The sequence below is a fragment of the Nelumbo nucifera genome, chromosome 5 (genome assembly GCF_055504915.1).
Source record: "Nelumbo nucifera cultivar China Antique chromosome 5, China Antique-T2T, whole genome shotgun sequence".
Classification (NCBI taxonomy): Eukaryota; Viridiplantae; Streptophyta; class Magnoliopsida; order Proteales; family Nelumbonaceae; genus Nelumbo; species Nelumbo nucifera.
This window is the reverse complement of record NC_142653.1, coordinates 43,770,257-43,792,384: the sequence shown is the minus strand read 5'-3', so window position 1 is coordinate 43,792,384 and position 22,128 is coordinate 43,770,257. Positions and strand designations below refer to the sequence as shown.

At 34.8% G+C, this 22,128-nt stretch overlaps 2 protein-coding genes across 2 annotated transcripts; both read right to left on the bottom strand.

Annotated features, from left to right (window-relative positions):
* Positions 1–391: 391 nt before the first annotated feature.
* Positions 392–1,826, bottom strand: LOC104608562 (transmembrane emp24 domain-containing protein p24delta3-like). The gene is made up of 4 exons (XM_010274598.2): positions 1,421–1,826; positions 1,094–1,306; positions 899–975; positions 392–808 (listed from the first exon to the last, which is right to left on the bottom strand). The coding sequence occupies exons 1-4, from the start codon at positions 1,625–1,627 to the stop codon at positions 664–666; spliced, it is 642 nt and encodes a 213-aa protein (XP_010272900.1). The 5' UTR covers positions 1,628–1,826; the 3' UTR covers positions 392–663.
* A 9,151-nt stretch (positions 1,827–10,977) lies between these two features.
* LOC104608561 (transmembrane emp24 domain-containing protein p24delta3-like) lies at positions 10,978–13,438 on the bottom strand. Its single transcript, XM_010274597.2, has 4 exons — positions 13,003–13,438; positions 12,383–12,592; positions 11,646–11,722; positions 10,978–11,542 (listed from the first exon to the last, which is right to left on the bottom strand). Exons 1-4 carry the CDS (start codon positions 13,198–13,200, stop codon positions 11,344–11,346), a joined length of 684 nt encoding a protein of 227 aa, XP_010272899.1. The 5' UTR covers positions 13,201–13,438; the 3' UTR covers positions 10,978–11,343.
* Positions 13,439–22,128: the final 8,690 nt, after the last annotated feature.

Here is a 22,128-nt window from a genome sequence, read left to right as displayed (position 1 = left end):
TATATATCGTATTGTGGCATTCCCGATACACCCCTACAAGGGGTGTTTCGGGTCAGACCATGTTTCAGAGAATAGTCGGGCTTTAAACTGACCCCTCTGAACCATAATAATAAAAAAAAAAAAAACACAAAAAAGCACCGATAGAGGCCAATATGCCTTATCAATACTTTGAACCTTGGTCCCAAGTACCCAAACCTTAAAGGGGCAAAATTGGATATTAGGGTCAAAACTATCATTTTTCACTATTATCTAATAAAATGTCGATCAAGTAAATTGATCCTAACTTGTGAATATGGCTTCTTAAAACTCAAATATTTTTTTCTTTTATGATAGGATCCTAAACACGGTTGATGATTTATCCAAAAGCAAATGCAAGAAACGAATCAGAAAATGAAATAAAATGTATACATTTCTTTTTTGTGGGTGTTAAGCTTTTAGAACTGATTACAAAAAAAAAAAATGTACATGTAACAGATATGATTCTAACCATAGACACTACTTTTTCTGTACAGATACTTTTGGACACCTATCTTCCTTCATTTCCACAGGTTAGAAAATATGAAAAAGAAAGTGTTGGTGAAAAGAGCTCTAGTTTGGTTTTAATTTCTCATTCCTTAACATGGTTGTAGTTTCTGCATGAGGGAAATAGCCAATTCATCAAGTCTAGATAACCTTCATCCTTCGGAAGTAGCGCTTCACACACCATATCTGCAAACTTGAAACTACAATGCAGATTGCCATGGACATGACACTGAACCATGCTACTCTAGCATTGGTTGTCTCACTTACTATCCTCATTTCAAGCTCCCTATTAATGAACAAGCAATAATAAATCAAATGCTATTCTCTGCCTGCGTGAACAATGGCAAATAATTAAATCTGGATGAATATCTACTACCTGCTTCTGAGATGGAACATAGTTTCATAAATGGACTCCACTATTGCCTCATGTTTCCTCAGCGTAAGCTCAACACCCTATATGACACAAGATGATGTATATGTACGCATTAGTCTATATATATCCTATCCAATAAGAGATTAAGAACAAGGTTCAGAAATTAATACAGAAAAACACATATGAACGTGGAAAAACCTTGGCTTTTTCTTCTTTTCTAGCAACAGAGTCCCAGTCCCTTGCAGCGATTCCAATTCTCCAGTCAAGGTTGATTCTTGCTCCTACATCTCGATGATAGTCGGCCAGATGAAAGCAAACCAAGTAGTTCCCAGCCTGCGTAGTTGTGAATGTAAAATGGCCATCTGTGACATTTTTCACACTATAAAGGGTGTTCCCAATTGGAGCTATCACCTGAAGAAAGGCCGGACCAATCGTCAACCAATACCCAAACCCAATAGAAGTCACCGGAAAATATTAAATAAAATGTATTGCAGAGAATTTAATTTGGAGTATAAATATTCTTACATCGGCGTTGATGGCGGGAATACCATGGATATGGCCTTCGGATGTGACGTTGTAAATGCCTAATACAAGGACATTATTTTGGATTTCGTCTGAAACACACTTTTTTGTTGAAGGAGGAAGATTCAACAAAACCGCTTCCCCCGAAGGCAGAAGAAGAAGACCCATCCAACTTACGGTAAGAATCAAAACCGGGATGGGCAATGCCATCGTCGTTAATTTTCTGTAGAAACTTAAACCAACCAACCAAGACCACCTAGTATCCCTCGATCAATCGCTCTCACTTGCCCCACTCTGCAGGTTGGTCAACAGAGATGGAACAAGCGAAAGTGTCGAAAATGCCAAAGCGGGGACAGGGATTGAAAGCAATAACCCAGATCGATCTTCTATCTCTCGATCTTTCGTCTGGGTTAATTGTTCATTATTTTGCAACATGAATTTAGAGGACGAGACTGTCTATTTTTTACCAGTCCGGAACTACTGGAATACCACCCTTCAAAAGGCAACTTGGGAGATGGGATATCCTCACAACAAAATACTTTTCTAACGTGTTTCAACCTTGATATGTGTCCATACATCTCACCATGATCAACATAGGTCTTAATCTCATGGTAAGATGTGCAGATAACCTGTTGGAAAAGTATTTTCTTGTCAACAGATCTCTGGGCCAGGCAAAGTATTCCTATCACGTTAAGGCATGTAAATTAGGAGTCATTTTAATTTAAGTATCCTGTCAAGATTCTTTATTTATGTATTTGCTATAGCTTTGGTTTATTAATAAATATTTGTAATTGATTTATCTTTAAAGTCGACAAAAAGTATTTGATAAATTATTTATTGAAAATTAGGGACCATTAAATGCCATTAGGTGTCACATCAATACAGCAGTAAATAAACGCTTAACCGTTGATCAATGGTTGACGCACACATAAATCAAGATAAACTTTTATCAATATAAATCCTGATTTGGTGATGACACGACACTGTTCACTGAAGTTATAATGAAAGGACAACATTTAGTTGACTTAACCATTTAAAATTTTATAACTTTCATAATCTACTCACTAAAATGCAGTAGGCATCCTCTCTCCCTTATTCCAATAAATATTTGGGTTAAATACTTAAACTACCTTTATGGTTTAGTAAATTGACACAAACCTACCCTACTATTTATGAAATGACTTAAAGTACACTTGAGATTTCTGATATAGACAAAGAGGTTATCATGTTGTCTCCTAAAACCCTAATGGCTACGAATAGATTTGTGCGAGATCCGTGTAAGAAGACTTCAATAGTCGCCAGATTTATCCACTTCTACCACTGGTTTCTCTCTTCAATCACCATAGATTCTCAGATCTATAGTGTCTCCGAGCTCTTCTACGGGCTTCTCCTCTCCATTGTCAGAAAACTCCAATCTAAAGCTGTCATCCCCGTTGAATGGAGCAAGGGTTTTGGCAATGGTTGAAGTCTTTCCTCTTTAAAAAGAATGATGTCACCAAAGGCCAAAGGGTATTTTGGACCATAAAAAGGTAGTTTAGACATTTTAGAAAATAAAAGTGTCACATGGCATCACATGCTCAGAAATGTTCGGAATACTTTACCTAATTTCTTAAATAGTAGGATAGGTTTGTGTCTATTTTCCCAATTTTTTATCTTTTTTAGCACATGTAATATCTACCATCTCACATTGTAAGTACCTAAGTTGTGCCCCTTCCTAGAATTTCCCCTAAACTATCTCACATCTTCAATTACTGTAGCTTTTAAAACTTCTCTTAAACTATCTCACATTCCCAATGACACTAAAGCTAATATTTCCTTCTAAAACTCTCTTTCTATCATTGTTTTTCTGCCTCTCATGCAAATTTAAATACATGCATTTAGTTTTTGATCCAACATATATATATATATATCAAAATATTAGGGGGAATTACTTAAATATTTTGAAGTATTTGACAAATACTAAAACATGTCATGTGAGAAATTATTTAAATATACCCTAACAGAACATTCTATTGTTAAGTTTGATGGAATAGGTTAAAGAACAAAATTCCCTCCTCTTATCTAGAAAAATACCTCATCCATATATCTATGAAATTTAAAGAGAAGATCTGAATGCAATTTGTACGGGTATTTTTCAATGATGAACACAATTTGATTGGCTTCTTCCGTTCCCTTACCAAGATTAGGAATGCTCTAGAACACCCAAATTCCCCTAAATTCCACCAAGCACACATTAAACATCAAATTAGACCATTTTGACCTTCTTAGAACATCTAAAACCCATGAGAATACAAACTCCAATTCAGCTACCCAAACTTACAAGATTTCAATCCAGTGGTTCTAATAAGCGTCACTTATCAACATTCCTGTCATGTAATGACACACAACCATCTAAACCCGAACCAAAGACCTAACCATACCAAATCTCACCTCTAGGCTTCAATATTTTATCTATCCATCATAGATTCGATTTTAGCATATCTAGTGCTGTAATACTTCTCCACCCTAAAACCTTCCATCTACATGTCACCAACATAATTAGACTCTGCCACAAATCTCTTAAATCTAGTCTCTTCTACCCTAAAAAAATTTAGGCAGGACAATCACTAATTTAACCCTTAAATCAACTATGATTCTGAGAGCCTTAATTAATTAGCTGATCCAATTTAGCTAAGAACACTTGGGGGCTATCATATCTCCCATTTCACCATTCAATTGAAAATCCATCTTATCCATCAAATCCCAAACACTTTAAACACCTATCAATTGAATTTGACTCCTATATCAATTGAATTTGACTCCTAATCTCGACCATTTAACTTGTCAAAAAATCTTGACTCCATTTTAGTACTCCTTATCGATCAAACCTTCATGTCCCAGATCTACCCCTTTGACCCAACTTCATCTTCATCAGACATCATCAATAGCTTTTGGACATCGCAAAATACCTACCCACCAAATTCCAGCCCAAAACTCTCATATTTATACCTCCATTATTCTAAGACTAATGCAGATGATCTCAATTGTCAAAATCCACATCACCTAAATCCACTTTGATCTTGACACTTTTGAGACAACTAGTAAACATACACGTGTTTTGTACATGACAATTCTAGATGATGACAATGATAGTAATAATATATCCAAAATTTTCTATAAACTTTTATGTATTTTTTTGCTTTTATATTTTATATTTTTTATTATTAATTAGTTGTAAATTGCAAAATCCAAATCTGATAACATAAACACCTCATCCAAATGTATAATAATAAGATTAAGTTGTGAAGTTTCAAGTATCATTAACAAACCTATCAGCCTGGTAGGGATACAAACAAATTGGATTGGATTCAAATTAGAGTATATCTGAATCTGATCTAATATTATTAACAACAGATCTGATTGCATCTCAAAAACAAGGATTTAAATACGAATATGATGAGGAAGTCAAGTATTTGGATCTGATCAGTTCCATATTAATTTAAAAATAATAAAATATTAAAAGAAAATGAAAATATAACAATTTAAATAAAAAAAACAAAAAATACAAGTATCTTTTCAACTATTTTCATCATATATATACATTTTTATAAAAAATAAATAATATAACAAATTTACAAAAATGCAATATAAATAAGTAAATAATGTGTGTGTGTGTGTATATTGAATTCGATAGGGAGTGATCCGAATTCAAGAAGGATTGATCGGATAATGATTCGATCCAATTTTCATCCCTACTACTTGGCTAGATTTTTCAATTTATAATGCTTTATTTTTTGGTGTATATCTTTTTTGTTCATTTATAAAAAAAATGTAAGATTTAAATAGATTGAATTGAATGTGGTGAAAAGTAGTAGTTAAATTTACAATTTAAACATCACAATTAAATAAGTACTAAATTCAAAATTGATTATTTCAGTCAAAGGAAAATTCTACAATCTTATTCATATTTTTAATAGTAGTGTAAATATAGAATTATAGATGTATTCAATTTTTACTATAGTTTTTTATTTTTATTTTTGTGTGTAAAGCTAATTCTAATATTTTACACTTACTTTTTGTTTAATATGATATAATACATGTGTCTGAATGTTTTTTTCTTTTTTGCAAAATGCACGTCTTTTTTTTTTATTTTCTGTATTTTTATATTTTATTGTTTATTTTTGACATTAAAGTTTCATTTTTGGAAAATTTTAAATTATGTATTTTATTTTCATTATCAATAAAAATAATTATCGTTTATTATACTTATTTTTTAATTTGATTACATAAATGTGTCTAATTTTTCTACATCTTTTTGTAATTTTTCATATTTATTATATTTTAAAAATTTTATTACCTAACTATGACTTTGTAGATTGATCAATTTGATTCGGATGATTGAATTGCTTAACCACCACTTGGATAAAGAATGGTTTGTTTTTGAATCAATTTTAAAATATATAGATTTATAATATTTAAAATATTGATATTGATCTAATTAATAACATTTATTAGTGAAAAACAACGTAAAAATAAGAGAAAATAAGATTTAATATCTTAAGTATAAGACTAATTAGGGTGTGTTTTGTTCCATGGCGTTTATCAATAAAAAGCTGCCATGTCTGCACCAGTTAGGCATGGTCGTTTATTGATGGTAGAACCACTGATTGGTTTGCCCGTTTATTAAATAATGGTAAAAATTGTCAAACATTGATTTGTGTGCCCAAAGCCGTTGGGGTAGCAACAATTTCTTGTTTCCCCCAACGGCATGGCGTTTCCGGAAACCTCTTGATCATGTGGCATCAACGTGGATGCCAATGTGGTGGTTCGAGTAAGATGATCCTATGCATCACGGACCATGAAGAAGAAATGCTTTTCACCCTAATGTGAAGAGAACCCATTTTTTCATATGTGTTTGGTTTTGTCTGTAGAGAACTGCCACCGTGGTTTGTCACCGGTAAGAGCCACCGTCAACTTAAAATCTTGTATTATTTCCGTTGTCTTCGGTATCCACATTTTCTTCTTATTTTTGGAGATCTATACCTAGACGCAAGTCTCTCCTGTGCACCGACCTTCTGGGCGTTTCTTCCCACCGTACGTCGACGGCTCTGAAGGGAGTGAAATTCCAATCTCTATACAACCGCTTGGAGGATGGAATGATAAGTCCTCTTCATAAGAAATAGCTTGCCTCTTCTCTCTATTCAATGAAACTATTTTCTGGGCATGCATTATTCCGTTGTCAAATATCTGATGACCTAACATGAAGGTGTTTTAATACGGAGAGATGACTCTTGGTAGAACTGACCTGAGTTTGGTTGCTAGAATTTTGGACATTGGACGTCACAAAGTCATTAAGGAAATTCTTAGCTGATAAAAATTTGTTGAACAAATGTAACTAACCATGATACAACACTCATCAGTTGTTTCTTCTGCAACATCAAGAAATGTGAGTGCGTGATTGGGTCTAGCAGGATAAGTTCTATATGCCACACTACTTGTACAATTCAGAGTCAGAGCTATGGGCGTGAATCTGACGCTGAAAAAATTGGGTCCAGTAGTGCGGTTGCAAAGAAAGTGGAGGCCAAGGGTTTATATCTCCCTAGAAGTATTTGACGATCCAAACTTCAATGTTGGTAAAAAAATGGCAAAAGAAAGTGTTGGAATGCGATGTGGAATCAACCCTAGATGATCCAAATTTCAGTGCTCCACGTCCATCTAATGCAAGCATTTCCTCTAATCGAAGAGAGTAAACAAACAAACAAAAATTAAAGGGAAAATGAGAGAGGAATTAATTTGCCTACATACAAAAACTTATTGGACATTAGACTCTTTTATTAGTCACATTAAAATTATAAGGAAAGTCATAAGCGAGAAAAGCAACCATTGGGGGTAGTTTGGATGGGTAAAGGTTAGTTTGTTTATATAATATAATCTATATATATTATAGATTAAACCCTTACAAAAAACACTCCTATACTTAAAGGGCGCAATGATTCCATTATAAGAAACTCCATTTCTTCACTTATTGGACTAGTACTACACCTTAGGCTTTGACTTCAGCCATTAGATCTCCCTCCTAAAACCCTCCTTAAATCTAGCCATGTCCTAGAAACCATTCTCGGAATTCTCAAGCACACTCCTCAAATCTAAAAACCCCTATGACACCTCTCGATTAAAATCTTGTTTAAACACTCAATTCTAAAAACCCTAGACTAACTCTCCTCATCAACCCTTTGTTAATTATGAATAACCTTAGAGTTCCCTTCTCTATTTAAGTTCACTTACCTAATTTGGCTAAGGACTAGAAGCCAGAAAAAGGAGAGGTCGGTCAAGGCATAGAAAAATGTGAGTTTTGCATTGCCTTTAGATTGAGTGTTGATGGTAGGAATCTCTTTTCTGACTTGTGATCCATCATTAGTGTCCAAAAAATAATTTCAGATTGATAGTTCATGTTGCATTACAAATAAAAAAATACATAGAATAGTTATATTTTAATATTTTCTTCTTCTATGTGATAGACTTTTTTATTTGTATTCTATAATTAGTGTTGTATTTTTCTCTATTTTCATTGTTGTTGCATTGTCTCTCTTCTAGCATTAACCTTCGCTTTAGGCTTCTCAAACCAAATTTGCAAAAATTCTCAAATTGATACTTTCCATTGGAGTGGCTAGGCTATTGAATGGTTGAGTTCACTACACTTGCTAGTAGGAAGCTAAGAGTTAAATAAAAAGACTGTTGGAAGGAGACCTCACAATATCATCTCTTGCTTTGGCTCTTGGATTTCCAAAAGGAGTATAATTATAGGAAGGTTCTCAAATAAAGAAGGGGAGGAGATCTCAGCTTCCGTTTTCTTTGATGGAGTTCTTTAAAGGGGTTAGTGGACTAAAACATTCAAGAGATTTAATTCCTCCCTAGTGTGAAGGTTATGAACAAGAAGGGGATTGAAATTGGCAAGGATTTCCATTCTTTTCTTTGATGGATTCTTTGGAGAAAGGTACTACATGTTGAAGGAGGAGGGATACCAAACGCCTTTTCCTCTCTTTCCCTTAAATGTAACTAGACAAGTCAATAATGGCATTTAAGTTAAGCTTTTCTAAGTTCCAAATGTAATGGGCCCATCACTCCCATGTTCTTGTGATAGATGGGTGATGGCTCCTTGATTTATAGCCATGGTGAGCCCCCATGTTTTGAATGCTCACATTGATCAAAGACTCAACCCACTAGCACTCTTCTCATACTAGACCTAATATAAACTCTTTAGAAGTAACATCTTTTGTTACCCTCACTCTATAATTCAACCCAAATATAAGTTACGCTGGATGCAATCCTTGCTTATAATGATGATGATTTCATCCTCTTCAAATTAGTCTAAAGTGAATCAAATGTGCAGCCTCGACCAAAGAAACATTGACAAAGTGAGTATGGTATTTTAATGTTATTTTCTAATGAATTGAAGATGATCTGCACAACGATGTCAATTGCACTGTTTACCCTCTCACATTGGACTTGAATGCCAAGTACCAACTTTATAAAAATTTACCAAGATGTGATTAAGGGGAAGTTTGAAGATTGAGGACATTACTTGCCCTAATTAGCAAGCTGATAATACTTTACCAAGGTGTGTGTGAGGTGTTGGCTAATTGTGTGCTTACCCTTTCCATACTCGCAGTATATGCCCTAACTACTAATTTGGTAAAAAAAATAGCAATATGAGATTTAGTGCCTAATTTGAAGTGTGAGGACACAAGACAGCCATCATGGACGACAAGCGAACGGTAAAAAGCAAGGACAATATTTCCGCCTAGGAACACATCAATAGGTGTTTTGTCTTGTCATTGTACCTAGTTTTGTATCGTATGCTCTATTTTAAATTCACCTTTTCTCTGGCCAGATTCATCTGGAATCTTTTTTGCTCTTACCGCAAAGATGAGTTTTAAACATTCTCTAACCGATGCGATCTGAAATCGTTTTTCTTATATTATTTTGTTTGCATTTGTTATACGTTATGTCGAATGGGTGTGGTTTCTTCTCTAATCCCATCGATAGTTATATGTTATGCCAAATGGATGTGGTTTCTTCTCTAATCCCATCAATGGTTATATGAAAACATCAATATGACAATGATATGTGTTTTTTATTGTTAATTTTAGGCTTAGTGTGGGTGGATTTGCAAAACTAATGTTAAGTTTCTATTTCTATAGAACAAAAATTCATTCTTAAAGAACAATTTGCCAAATGTATCTATTACTCCTGAAGAGTAAGAAATAAATTTCTTGTTATGGAACATGAATTTCCAAAAGAACAGGAACATGTGGAAACATTGCCAAACAGGGCCTAAAAAGTCATTGGAAAGGATTCAATCTATTCTTGCTAATGCTCAAATCAAGTTCCTAATGAGTAGAAGGCATACCACAAGTTGAAATATTCGTTATGCCTTACAATGATCAAAATTTTCCACAAATTGTTGACTGCTTCAAGGTAGTGGTTGACTAGCAACCCTAGGAAGGAATCTTTTTTTGTAGTCAATTAACTGGCCATACCAAATCTCCACTGTCAAGCATAGTCAATTCATCATTTTCTATAGTCAATTCATGAACAATATTCTCACAAACACTGCCTTCGACTATCATGACTAGTTGATTCATCGTCATTTCCTGTAGTTGACTACTCACTATTCACAACCTTAGGAACTTGAATATTTTTATTCCAATGGTCAAGAAGTTATTTCTTTAGGCTAAGTTTGGAAGGAGTACAAATACAAATATGTAGAGTGCAAAATCTTATATTTTGTATGTATTTACGCTGTACATATTTGCACTTGTACTCTTTCCAAACAGAGTCTTAGGTTTTTAACTAAGATTAATTACTTTTTAAGTTCAAGAATACTTAAGAATTAGACACTAGCCATTAAGTTTTTGGTTTTATCATGATTAGTCAAGCTCAAGCTTATCGTATGCATCTCATGCTTGTGATTTACATTAAATCCTAAATATGATACAATATCAATCACTTAGACTTGAATGCTCCTTTCTTCTTTTAGCTCTTGGTTGTAGATATCATCTTTGGAGAGATTCAATAAGATTGATGACAACTATCCAAGTCTTCATTCATATACTTTGTTTCTTTATATAGCGTTTGTTTAAATATTCTAGCTCAATGGAAATAACTACAAACTTAATTAGTTTCCTTTCTGATACCTTACTTCTCAATATTTCCCTTTCTCTTTCTATTGTTTCTCATAAAACAAATATGCGAAAATGTAATCATTAAGGAATATTATAAGTTTTTCATACCTTAATTGGGAACCAAATTATAGATCCTAAGGGAGGTTTGTATTTTACCTTTTTTTAAGAAACAAATAAAACTCTCTCTATATATATATGAAGAAAAAGAAGAGAAGGTGATAGAGAACAATATATTAGAATAGTCGAGAGCTTTATAAAAGAGGCAATTTGGAATAGAGTGAGAGTCAATGAGATGTTAAATGTGAAAGTGTGGTGGAATGTTATGGTCCTAAAGGTTGAAGGGTTTGGCTGGATATGTTCCAAACAGTCCACGTACTATTTTTGCGTAAATATTAGAAAAAAAAAATATATATATATATATCCAAAAGGTAGTGCATTTCACAAACTCAAATTCTAAATTTGTGTGATGAACTCTTACATATCAGTGAATGCTTTGGCGAAAAGTAACAATACAAAAAACAAACGAATCAGAAATGGAACAAACAAAATAAATCTATACATGTTTTTGTGGGTGTCAAGCTTCTGTACATGTAGCAGATATTCGAACCACACACAGTTGCATTGAGTTGGCTACTTTTGGATACGCCAATCTCCCTCTTTCAGCAAGGCCGGAAATTCTGTCTACCCAAAACTTTGCCCTAGGTTAGAAAATTAAAAAAACAAGGCATTGGTGCAAAAGAGATGTATAATTTGGTTCTAACTTCAAATTCCTTGAAATGGTTGTAGGTTCTGCATCAGGAGATTAGTCGATTTGTCAAGTCTAACAAGCTTCTTTCGGAAGTAGCGCTTCAAATGCCATAACTGCAAAGCTGAAACCAATATGCAGATCCCCAACGACATGATACTGAACATTGATATTCTGGAATTGGTTGTTTCATTTAATATCCTCATTTCCATACCCCTATTTATGTGCCACCAATAATAAATTAAATGTTATTCTACCTCTGTAACCAATAATGGTTAATATATTTAGACCATTAAATGGAATCACAATAGAACATTACCTGTTTCTAAGAACAAGCATAGTTTCTTTAATGGTCTCCACTAGTTCCTCATGTTTTCTCAGCTCAAGCTCAACACCCTATATGACAATATGACAAAAGGAAGTATATATGTATATATATGCAGGAAACCCAAAAAATAAAGTAAAATACAAAGAAGTTCCCTGTACTTTGGTGGTAGTAACACTAAGTCCCCCAAGCATTCATTTGCAACAAACTACTACCTGGGTCTTTAAGATTTTAACCAATTATGGACTTCTGTGAAACCATTTTACATTCTCCTTTATTGGATCTCTAAAACCCAAGTTTTGAACTTTTTTAAGATAAAATAAAAATATATTAAAAAAAAGAAAAAGAAAATACAAAAAGAGTTGAGAGGGTTGAAACTTTACAAAGTTTTGAACATTATGCCAGAGACTACTCTCATTTAACTCTCTTTCATCTCTTTTAAACAAATGCATGGAAAAAAAAAAAAAACGTAAATAAAAATCCCTTCTCGTGGGTTTTAGAGATGCAATAAAGGGGATGCAAAATGGTCTCTTAAAAAGTTTAAAACCAACAAAATGCTAATATTAGGAGAAGAATGTTAGAATCTAAATATAAAAGGTAGCTCTTTTGTTTCAAATGAATGCTTGCTTATTTGCTTAGTACTAAATGTCACCACCCCCAAAGTATAAGATAGGACTATATATTTTAGGCAAAAAGAAATTAATATAGAAAACACATTTTAATGTGCAAACCTCGAGGTTTTCAATTTTTGCAACATAACCCCAGTCCCTTGCAGCAAGTCCCTTTCTCCAATCAAGATTAACAGTTGTTTCTACATCTCGATTATAGCCATCCATCCAAAAACAAGTCAAGTAATTCCCCGGCTCTGTGGTTGTGAATGAAAACTGGCCATGTGTGACATTTTTGACATTATAAACCACATTCCCACGTGGAGATATCACCTATATATCAAAGTGGGCTTATCAACTCAGTTGCAGAAATGGATGAAAGGATCCATCATCAATCAATATCCAATTATAGATACAATTTCAATGATAATATCGAAAAGGGGTTCGACTATGATATGGAAAATATATGATAACTGACCAATAAATTGAAATCATAAACGAATAACAAATAAGGTGTTATTTATCAAAATTCATAGATGGGTTTTGATTGATCAAAACTCTTTCCATATGTTATCTTTTTGCATCATAGTTTTTCCTATGGAAAACATGATATCTGAAAACTTGTTACCAAACAATAGTTATTATAAAGGTGGTAATCAATGATGTGGTATTTATTGGTTAAACACCATAAATATTCCCTTAAAAATAAAAATGTACTGTCGAATTTAGGGTAGAAATTATACCTTAGCATCAATGGTGTTGCTGTGATCTGGGTCGTTAGAGATGACATTGTATTTGCCCAAGACGTTGACATTGCCCTTGATTTCTTCTGAAAGACACTTTGCTTTTGAAGGAGGAACATTCAACCAAAGCGCTTCGCCCAAATGCAGAACACCCATCCAGCTTACAATAAGCAACATAGCGGGGATGCGCAGTGCCATTCTCGTTTCAGTATAGAGATTCGAACTCTATGCTCCTTCCTTTTTTAATAAACTTTATTTTATTACAGAAGAAACACCACCTTCTATCGATCTCTTCCTTTCGCTTGCTCGCTCTAGTCGGTCGTCTACAGGCAGAGATGGAAACAAGCGAAAGCGTCAAAACTTCAGAAGCGGAACCAGGGACAGGGACCGAAATCTACTACACAAATTACTTCTCGTAATCTCTGGTCTGGGTTGCTTGTTGTTGATTTTCAACATGAATTTATAGGATGAGAATATCTATTTTTGGGGAGATCCATTCTTGACATATTTCGCTATGTTTCTATGGATCTTCACCTCTCAATTGGTTGGTTCCACTTACAAATCAAAGTCAAATTGCCATTACAAGAATAGTAATCGAATGACCCGGAACTACTGTTTACAAAACCGGACCGGATCGGATGGTTGGACCGGAAAAATCAGGAACCGGTAACCTGACTAGTTCCATTTTCATCCAAAACTGTTGATTTTGGTCAGCAAATTGCTGAACTGGCTGGTTAACTGTTCGAACCGTTCAAACGGTTTTGACTGTTTTCCAATTTTTTAAATTTTTTATTTTTTTTGTCAGAACGGGCCGGCCGTTCTGGTCGAACGGTCGGATCCTTCAAACCAGTAACCGGATCCCTGCCGGTTCATTTTTAAAAACCATGCCTGGAACAAAAGAAATGTTCGGAGCTTGGATCTCTTGCGCACAAACTATTCCCATATTGCTACTCACTTCACACTAAGGCCCTATTCAGCAAGTTATTTATCCAGGTAAATGCAATTACATGGGTAAGTTTTTCCTATAAAACACTTAACTAAATAAGTGTATTTACCCATGTTCTTTTATTTTTCAGGTAAATAAGATAATGATCATTTTAGTTATAAAAATCAATTATTAAAAGGAGCATTTTTCTTCCATTTAAATCTTAACAACTTTCCGCTTAAGTGAAAAAATTATTTACCCACATAAGAGATAGGTATCACTTAATCCAGGAAAATAAACGCTTCTTGGTCCCCACATTAATATGAAAAATGAACATGTGATTCTTTGTCAATGAGAAACAAAATCCTATTGACCAACTTTCTCCCTCTCAAAATCCAAAAACAGAATTATGCATCGGAAATATCTCCCATTCATATGAATATACAGTATTAACGTTTCATGGGTAAGGATCTGAAGTGAATTGTGACAAATTTGTAAGGAATAATGACTAAAACCTTAATTCCACGCCAATGAATTGAACTATCTATTCGTTCTTACTTAGGGGGTGTAGGCAAATATGCATGGTTCTATTTTTCAAAATAAAAATAATTTCCATGTTAGCAAAAGTAATAAGACTTTTGGTACCAAATAAAAAAAAAACAATATGATTTTGCTGATGTGATGTAAAGACCAGATCGGCTTCCATCAGGGCAAGCCTGTGCCCACATCGTTCTAACAACCTTTCTCAACCTTGCATTGAGAATATCTCCCCATAAAATAAAGCACATAAGTATGGAGATATTCTCAATACAAGACAATAAAGACTGCTCGAACGGACTTTGCCGTGACTGAAGCCGAACTCTGTAAAAACCGTTTTTATTTGAAAACATAAAATTATACATATTGACAAAGATCCCCTTTAAAATCATCAACTAATAAATGTATCAACTATAGCTTGAAGTTTGTGGATGAACGAGAAAATATTGGTGAGGATTCATATTGAATGAGGTTAAAGGAAAAAAAAAAAAGAAACTGAGCAATGTTAGGTATGTAGTATTATATATTGTTTTAAAACATATGTAAAGCAAAACAACAAAAGAAAATCAAAGTTAGCAAATAACAAACATGTGATATGTAAAGTTGAATTCACATCTGCTTTAGGTTTGGGAGATGTTCCCAATGCACGCCGTGAGATGTGCATGTGGGACATTTGTGGAGATATTACCATCATCATTAAATCCATGTATGTATGTAATCTATATATACATATTTATAGTTGGAATGAATTCAGGGTCGGGGTTTGGGAATTGTTAGACATACTATTATACTAGTGATTATTAATTGCCAAATGGCTAGTTGATAAGGTGTAAACTGACTGTAAGGGAGACTTGAGATGGAATAACACGTACACCAGGGTTGGGGGATTATGACTTTGGGGATTCCCTCCTCACCCCCAGCAAGCCTTTAAACTGTATATTTTATGTCTAGGTCGATTTGAATATCCCAGCCCAAAATGCAACAAGTCCAGCCTGATTTTTGCAGCCACCGGAAGCAGATGAGGCTGGGCTGTGCTTGTCTTAAAACTTTTAATAATTAATATCCTTTTGGTGCAGCAAGGCTGAGACAAGGGCACAGCACAAATATGCACTAATTTCTTGAGCACACATATAAGAGGATGTTTTGTTAAGGTTTTTCCTTTTAGCTTATAAGACACCAAAATGATGCTTGACTTTTAATTTTGATTTTAAGCTTTTGGCATTAAAAGTTTATTATTTATGCTTTTGCTTCAAATATACTTTAACCCGTAATATCTATATATGCCCATTTACCATTATAGAATAACATCATTTAAACCAAGCTTGATTAGGGGTGGATTCGAGTCAAGCCAGTCAAGGTTCGAGCTCGACTTGCCAAGGTAGCACAAGGTTTGAGCTCGGTTCGAGTTAGAACTTTGAGCTCAATCTCAATGCAAGTAAAAAAACTTGTAAATTCGAGTTTGGTTCGGTTCGAGTAAAAAACTCATAAGCTCGAGTTCGACTCGGCTTGAGTTCGATTTGAGAAAAAATGTTCTATAAAAATAAAATATTATATATAAAAAATATATTTAATTTGATATTAAAAAACTTAAAAATTATAATATTTTTATTATATATATTATTTTATATATATATATATATATATATTTAAGCTCGACTCATTTATTAATCGAACCTATAAATTAGGCTCGAACTCAGCTTGTGGCCACCCTAAGCCTGACCCACTGGAAGATGAAATTGGGCTGCAAATTTCATCCCATGTCTTGGGCATAAAATCTTATTCTAAATCCCATTAATCAACCGGCAAAGCTTATGACAGTGCATACCTAAAAAGCTTTTTTCAAAAGTTTAAGCAAATGGCCCTGAAATTTCTTGAGCTGTGCCACACTACCAACATATAGAGCTCTGCTCTTGGAGATGGTAAGATTTTCATAAATTTTCCCCTTCCAACCATCATTAGGAATAAAAAGAACAGATGTGGGAGATAAACATGCAAAGGGGCATCATATGACGTGCCTAAGGCTAAGGATTGAAAAATGAACACGGTATCAAGGCAAATGGACACCCAGAACACAGCGAGGATAAAGCGTGTGAGATGGGGGCAGAATTTTAAACTTTCCTGCCCAAGCTCGTTTCGGGAAGGCCTGCTTTCGGTAGGCCTGAGCCCAGAAAGCAGTGTGACCTTTGCAAAGAAAACCGGGATTTTGTTCCGGTGGCGGTGGTTACTGTTTGGGAGAGACTGTGGCCTGTGCGGAATTTCTGAGGTAAGAAGGAATAAGCTTGAGAAACTTAAAAAATTTAATTTTGGCCAAAGGAATTTGTAAATGTAGAGGTTTGAAACTCATGTGCAAAAGGATGGAAAACAATGAATTGGTGATTCTGATGTGGAAGGAGGGAGTACGGATACGAAAATGTTTAAGGTGGACTCGGGTTAAAGACCTGTGTGAAGGATACTCTGGAACTCGGGTAAGGAAACATTCAAATAGAGAGAGGACCTAGTTAAAAGGATGGTAGATGAGTGTGGAAACGGCAAAAACCCTCGGGTTATTTTAGTTAAGGGGAGAAGCGAATGCAAAGAATATTTTTCAGAAGCTTGGAGGAGGAAGAAAGAAACCCTAAGGCTGTGTTTGGAACACTAAATCAGAAAGTGACCATTGATTTTTTGAAAATAGTAAACTGAAATGCACTCAAAATTGCACTCCATCCAAATGCATATAAAATTGAATCAAAATGTAGTTTTAAGTGGATAATAATTATACCCTTTTTCCAAGCGAATACAAAATTGAGTTGATATAAAATTTATTTCAGTTCTTGATTTATATCGCATCCAAATGCAGCCTAAAGAGAGAAGAGAGCAAAAGGAAGAGGGCAGAAAAAACAATGAATCCTTAACAGAAGCAAATGAAACCGTCAAGTTAAGGTGTCTGCCTGGGAATAGAATGTTAAGAAGACTAACTGACCTTTACGTAGGTAGATTGCTCAGTGCAAGTGGATAAAGATTTGAGAAATTAAAGTCTTAGGAGAAGAAGAGGTGTTTAGCGGAGGGTCGTATTGGTTTGTGGGTCAGAGGTGGTGTTACTATTTTGTGGGAAGAGATTAATTAAGAGAGTGGGTGTGATTTTTTGTATGATTTGTTTTGGGTGAGGTTTGGATTGCGTCTGGTTTGTAAATTCTTTTTTTTTTTAAATATTTAAAACTTTAAAATGATGGATTGATCCAGTAACACCTATAAAATTTAAAAAGTAAAAAACAAGAAAGGTATTGGTCCAAACAATAAGCATTGGTACCCACTTGAAGGTATGGGACATATCAATATTTTAATCTTTGGATATATGAGGACAGTATTGATAAAATACATTAATTTAATTTGGGGTAAGCTACTTGAATCCCAATGTTCGATTAAATGGATGGTTTTAAAACCGATGCCAGAGTCACGGGAGTGAGTGCCACAAACACCTTAAACCACCAAAGGAGAAAAGTGATGAAAAATTATGAATTAAAATGTTTAAAAAATAAGTATAATAAAAATGTGAGTGTTTAGATGAATGAATGGTAAAAGTAAAACTAGAAGGACACGGTTAAAAATGAGGTCATTATCAAAGGAACTTCCAGTAGGTGATGAAACAAAAGAAAATAGATTGATATGGTTTGGTGTTATCCGATACGTCTCGTAGTAAAAGTGATGCTTTACAAGTTAAAGGCTAAAAGGAGGGGTAGACAAAAAAGAAGAGTTAAGTGAAAGTAATAAGAAATGATTTAAATGCCCAATGATACTAGGACGGTGTGGAAATCATACATTCCTTGAGAATGTGTTTTTCTAGAGTGTTGATTTGTCACTCCCAAAGAATATGTTTTTTGGGCGTTATTCTCATCACTCAAGAATGACTTGTTTCTTGCGTTTTTTTTTTTTTTTTTTGCCAAATATGTTTTTGTTCCGCCGGAGCACCGGGAACAAGAGAAATACTCCCACAAACCCTAAAGTTCCAATGAATTTAGCTTCTTACTAGTTCAAACCATTGAACTTAAGAAATTGGGTTTTTAATATACTCTCACTTACATGGGAAGAAATTTTTTAATCGAATCACTTGAAAATTGAAATTGTTTCCTCATTTTCAATCATATGTGAAAAAGGCAGTTCCAATATTGTGTAGGGAATTCTTTGGCCTTCACTTCAATTATTTCTTTTTAAACTTTTGGAATCATTTATTAGATAAATAATGTCCGCAAGCTCTAGAACTTAAATATACAAAGAATTTAAATGTTAAATTACATTATATTTCATTGAAAATTTTGCTTAGTAGATGTCGAAGAATATTAGTTATAATGGATGAATCTAACTAGAGCTGTAAATCAGGCCATGCTGGACTGGCATGGCATGGCTCATGCACAATCCATTGTGCAAGATTGGCTCAAAATCGTGCCGAATTGTGCTGGACTGCAGATGACACTACCCGATTTATACCTCTAAATCTAACTTTCAAGTTGACTCTAGAAAATACAGCTGTATATGATTCGAGAATGTGAAATGGGATCTGCTAGGAACACTCTGTGTGAACCGGGTTGCATTAACCAATTAAAGGCGCATGTATGAAACACTGATGTGTTTATTTGTGATTAGTCATATAACCTGATTTACACACTTTTGGCAGCAGATCACTAAGGTTGTGTTTGGTTTGATATAAAACAAGAGAGAAACCCACAGGCCAAAACTGAGAGAAAGTAGTTAAGAAATTTTGTGAAATATCATAAAAATTTTGCATCCAATTTCTGGTTCTTTTTATTTCCCTTCAAACAAAAACTAGCCTAAAAAGCTCTTTTGTCTTTTCAAATTCCAACAGTGAGAAGGAAAGATGGGTCATAGCCAATGTGTCCAATATTGTATTCGGGATTCTTTGGCCACGTCATATTCAGTATCCACGCCAGCTCTACAGTGAATCAATTATTAGTGCTTTTGCATGGATGGTGAGAACAGTCATTGAAGTTTCCTACTTAGACATAGGAACAGTGCATTTCATTGAAATGTGGTAAAGGTGGGTTGTTCCATTAAAACTTGTCTCGTGCATGGAGGGCAGAAAGGAGAAATGTGGAGCCCCTTTGAGCTGCCAAACATTACCTGCCACGTAGAGCTGATCAATTGATCCGACATTTATAATTGGTCGAGTAGTCCTTGTTTCAATACTGTTCCAAGGGAATCTCTCTGTATGGTTTTTTCATTTTTCAGCTTTTGCTCCAGACTTGTTAAGTGGTTTTCTTCCATTTTTGAGTTTCAGCTTCAAACCCTACAGCTAGTAGCTATTTGCATATACTGAATGAAGAGGCTGACTGTGTGTGTAGCGCCCATGAGTCATGTTGTTGCTACCACCCCACATTGGAGTGTCACAACCACATAGCTTGAGAATGATGTGAAATTGGCTATTAAGTCTGCAAATGAGTCCGGTTGGATGGATATTCATGAATTACCATTGATGAATTAAAATAAAATTGATAAGAATGTTCTTAATAAAATGAGCTAAAATTCTCTTGAACCTATGACTCCTTAGTGAACATTCGATCTAACTTTACTATATGTTTATATATTTATTCAGGCTCGGTTTGGAAGAGTAGAAATACAAATATATACAGTATAAATACATACAAAGTAATACAAAATATAAGGTTTGAATATATATTTACTCCTTTCAAACTCAACTTCATGCAATTCAATTATAAACAGATGGGTTCGAATTTGAATCTGGACAGTCAGATTTGAAACCCTGTTGGCAACGATGCCCAGGTAACTATCTAGCCATTATTGGCTATAGCCTTGTTATCTATCATCTATCATTGGTTGATTGTGTTAGAAAATATCACACTGAATATTTATGGATTGAAATTATTGATTTGTACCAAGGTTTTAGAAGCCGGACTGGACACAGTTTTGGGACTGGTTCCTGGGTCGAAAGGTCCGATTGTTCAGTTCGAATGAACAGCTCGTGCTGACTTAAAAAATAAATAAACAAAATAAAATCGACCAAAAAATGTTGTCTGTGTCAATGGATCGATGGTTTGACCACCCAGTTCAATGGGTCGCTGATCAAATCAATGGTTTTTAGTTAAAAACGGTTTTAGGTGAAATAGAACTGTTTACCTAACCGATTCCCAGGTGAAACGATCCAACCGTCCAGTCTCGTCCGGTTTTCAAACCCATGGTTTTCTAAGCTATATTGGGTGATTAATCATGTAAAGAGAACTGGTCAATGTGGTTTTAGGAGGGTCTAGTTTGATAACAGCAGTAAACATTTGTGGGCATTCTACTATCATCGTCACCAAGCATATATTTTTCTTCTCACATCAGAAGAAACCAAAGAAGTGGTCATTGGTTAGCATGATCGATGGGTGCAAAAGGCCATCTTGCTTTCCCGACTAACCGTGCAATACGTTCATGAAATTATGAAAAGCCTTTGTTTCCACAGAAGAATTTCAAACTATCAACAGTTCCAAGCTAAGAACACAGGGCTCCATCATGGCCTTTCTAGCAGCAGGCCATCTTTGCTTTTGGATCAACCGATGTTAATATATTGATAATCATCGATCAACTTTAAATTCTAGCTAGAAACCAAAAGACATATCTGAGTGCCAGTGGGGCCAACTCCCTGTTCCATTGGAAGCGTCCCCTCGTCGCGGGTCTCCCCCTTCAGTCACGTCCCTTTGTTTGAGCCAATAGCTTCAGAATTTGCTTGCTCTTACCGTCAATATGCTCTATAAACTTTTCTCTGATTGATACATTACTCTAGTGCAAGCTAAAATCTGTAGACTTCGAGCTTTATCAATATTAAAGTGAAAAAGGAATCCGTATAGTGTAGGGTTTTAAGCATTCTAGGCCTTGCCAAGTTTAGAATATAGGACCAAATAAATTAGGACTCTGGGACTGGGAGCTTTCAGGGTTTCAGACTTGGAAATCAGCTGTGCATCATCTGAACAAAGAACTTAGGCTTCTTTTTCTGCTAGCCTCTTGTATTTGAGTTATGTGGAGAAGTGAGGTGGCCAATTTGGACTATATCCGTCGAACCTCTAGACTGATTGGCCATGCATTCATTCATTTCCTCTGCCACAACCCACAACAAGCTGTTTTATATTCTCACCAATGTTTGCTTGAACATTTCCACAAACAAGTTATGTTAAGCATGTGAAAGTTTCCTAATTGTAATTTAGTACTACCCAAAAGAGGACGAATTGGGCCACAGTTATAGGGCTGTAGACCTGAATGTTGCGTTGGGTCGCCAACCACGGTGCCAAATATAAGATTCCTGGGCCATCTAGATCAGGTCCCTCAATGACTCTATCGTCTGGAAGACACACTCTTTCATTTCTTTTTCTTACCCCTTTTCCAGTCTAAGACATATGAAACATGGGCCCTCTTTTCATCTATTTTGGTCGCTTGCCCCTAAACTTTAACTAACCACTGCAACTATTTTTGGCATTTTCGATTTTTGACCATTCTTTTGACTCCCTTTTTATCTGTCACAGTCCTATTAAACGATTTAAACACGAACTGTTGGGGTGCCTTTGTTGCTTTCTTTCTTTTCTTTTGGCTGTATGGAAACCGTAAAAGATTGCAATTAGTACAAACTTGTGTATAGGAAAATATCACTCACTCTCTCTCTCTCTCGTATCTATCATGAACAC

What these genes read in the sequence shown, in the direction of transcription:
- LOC104608562 (XM_010274598.2), bottom strand. Translation starts at nt 1,627, where the DNA reads ATGGCATTGCCCATCCCGGTTTTGATTCTTACCGTAAGTTGGATGGGT. An exon ending in TTCCCGCCATCAACGCCGAT is followed by an intron (nt 1,307 to 1,420) that starts GTAAGAATATTT and finishes GCCTTTCTTCAG; the next exon opens with GTGATAGCTCCAATTGGGAA. An exon ending in GAAAAGAAGAAAAAGCCAAG is followed by an intron (nt 976 to 1,093) that starts GTTTTTCCACGT and finishes TGTGTCATATAG; the next exon opens with GGTGTTGAGCTTACGCTGAG.
- LOC104608561 (XM_010274597.2), bottom strand. Translation starts at nt 13,200, where the DNA reads ATGGCACTGCGCATCCCCGCTATGTTGCTTATTGTAAGCTGGATGGGT. An exon ending in CAAAAATTGAAAACCTCGAG is followed by an intron (nt 11,723 to 12,382) that starts GTTTGCACATTA and finishes ATTGTCATATAG; the next exon opens with GGTGTTGAGCTTGAGCTGAG. An exon ending in ATGCTTGTTCTTAGAAACAG is followed by an intron (nt 11,543 to 11,645) that starts GTAATGTTCTAT and finishes GCACATAAATAG; the next exon opens with GGGTATGGAAATGAGGATAT.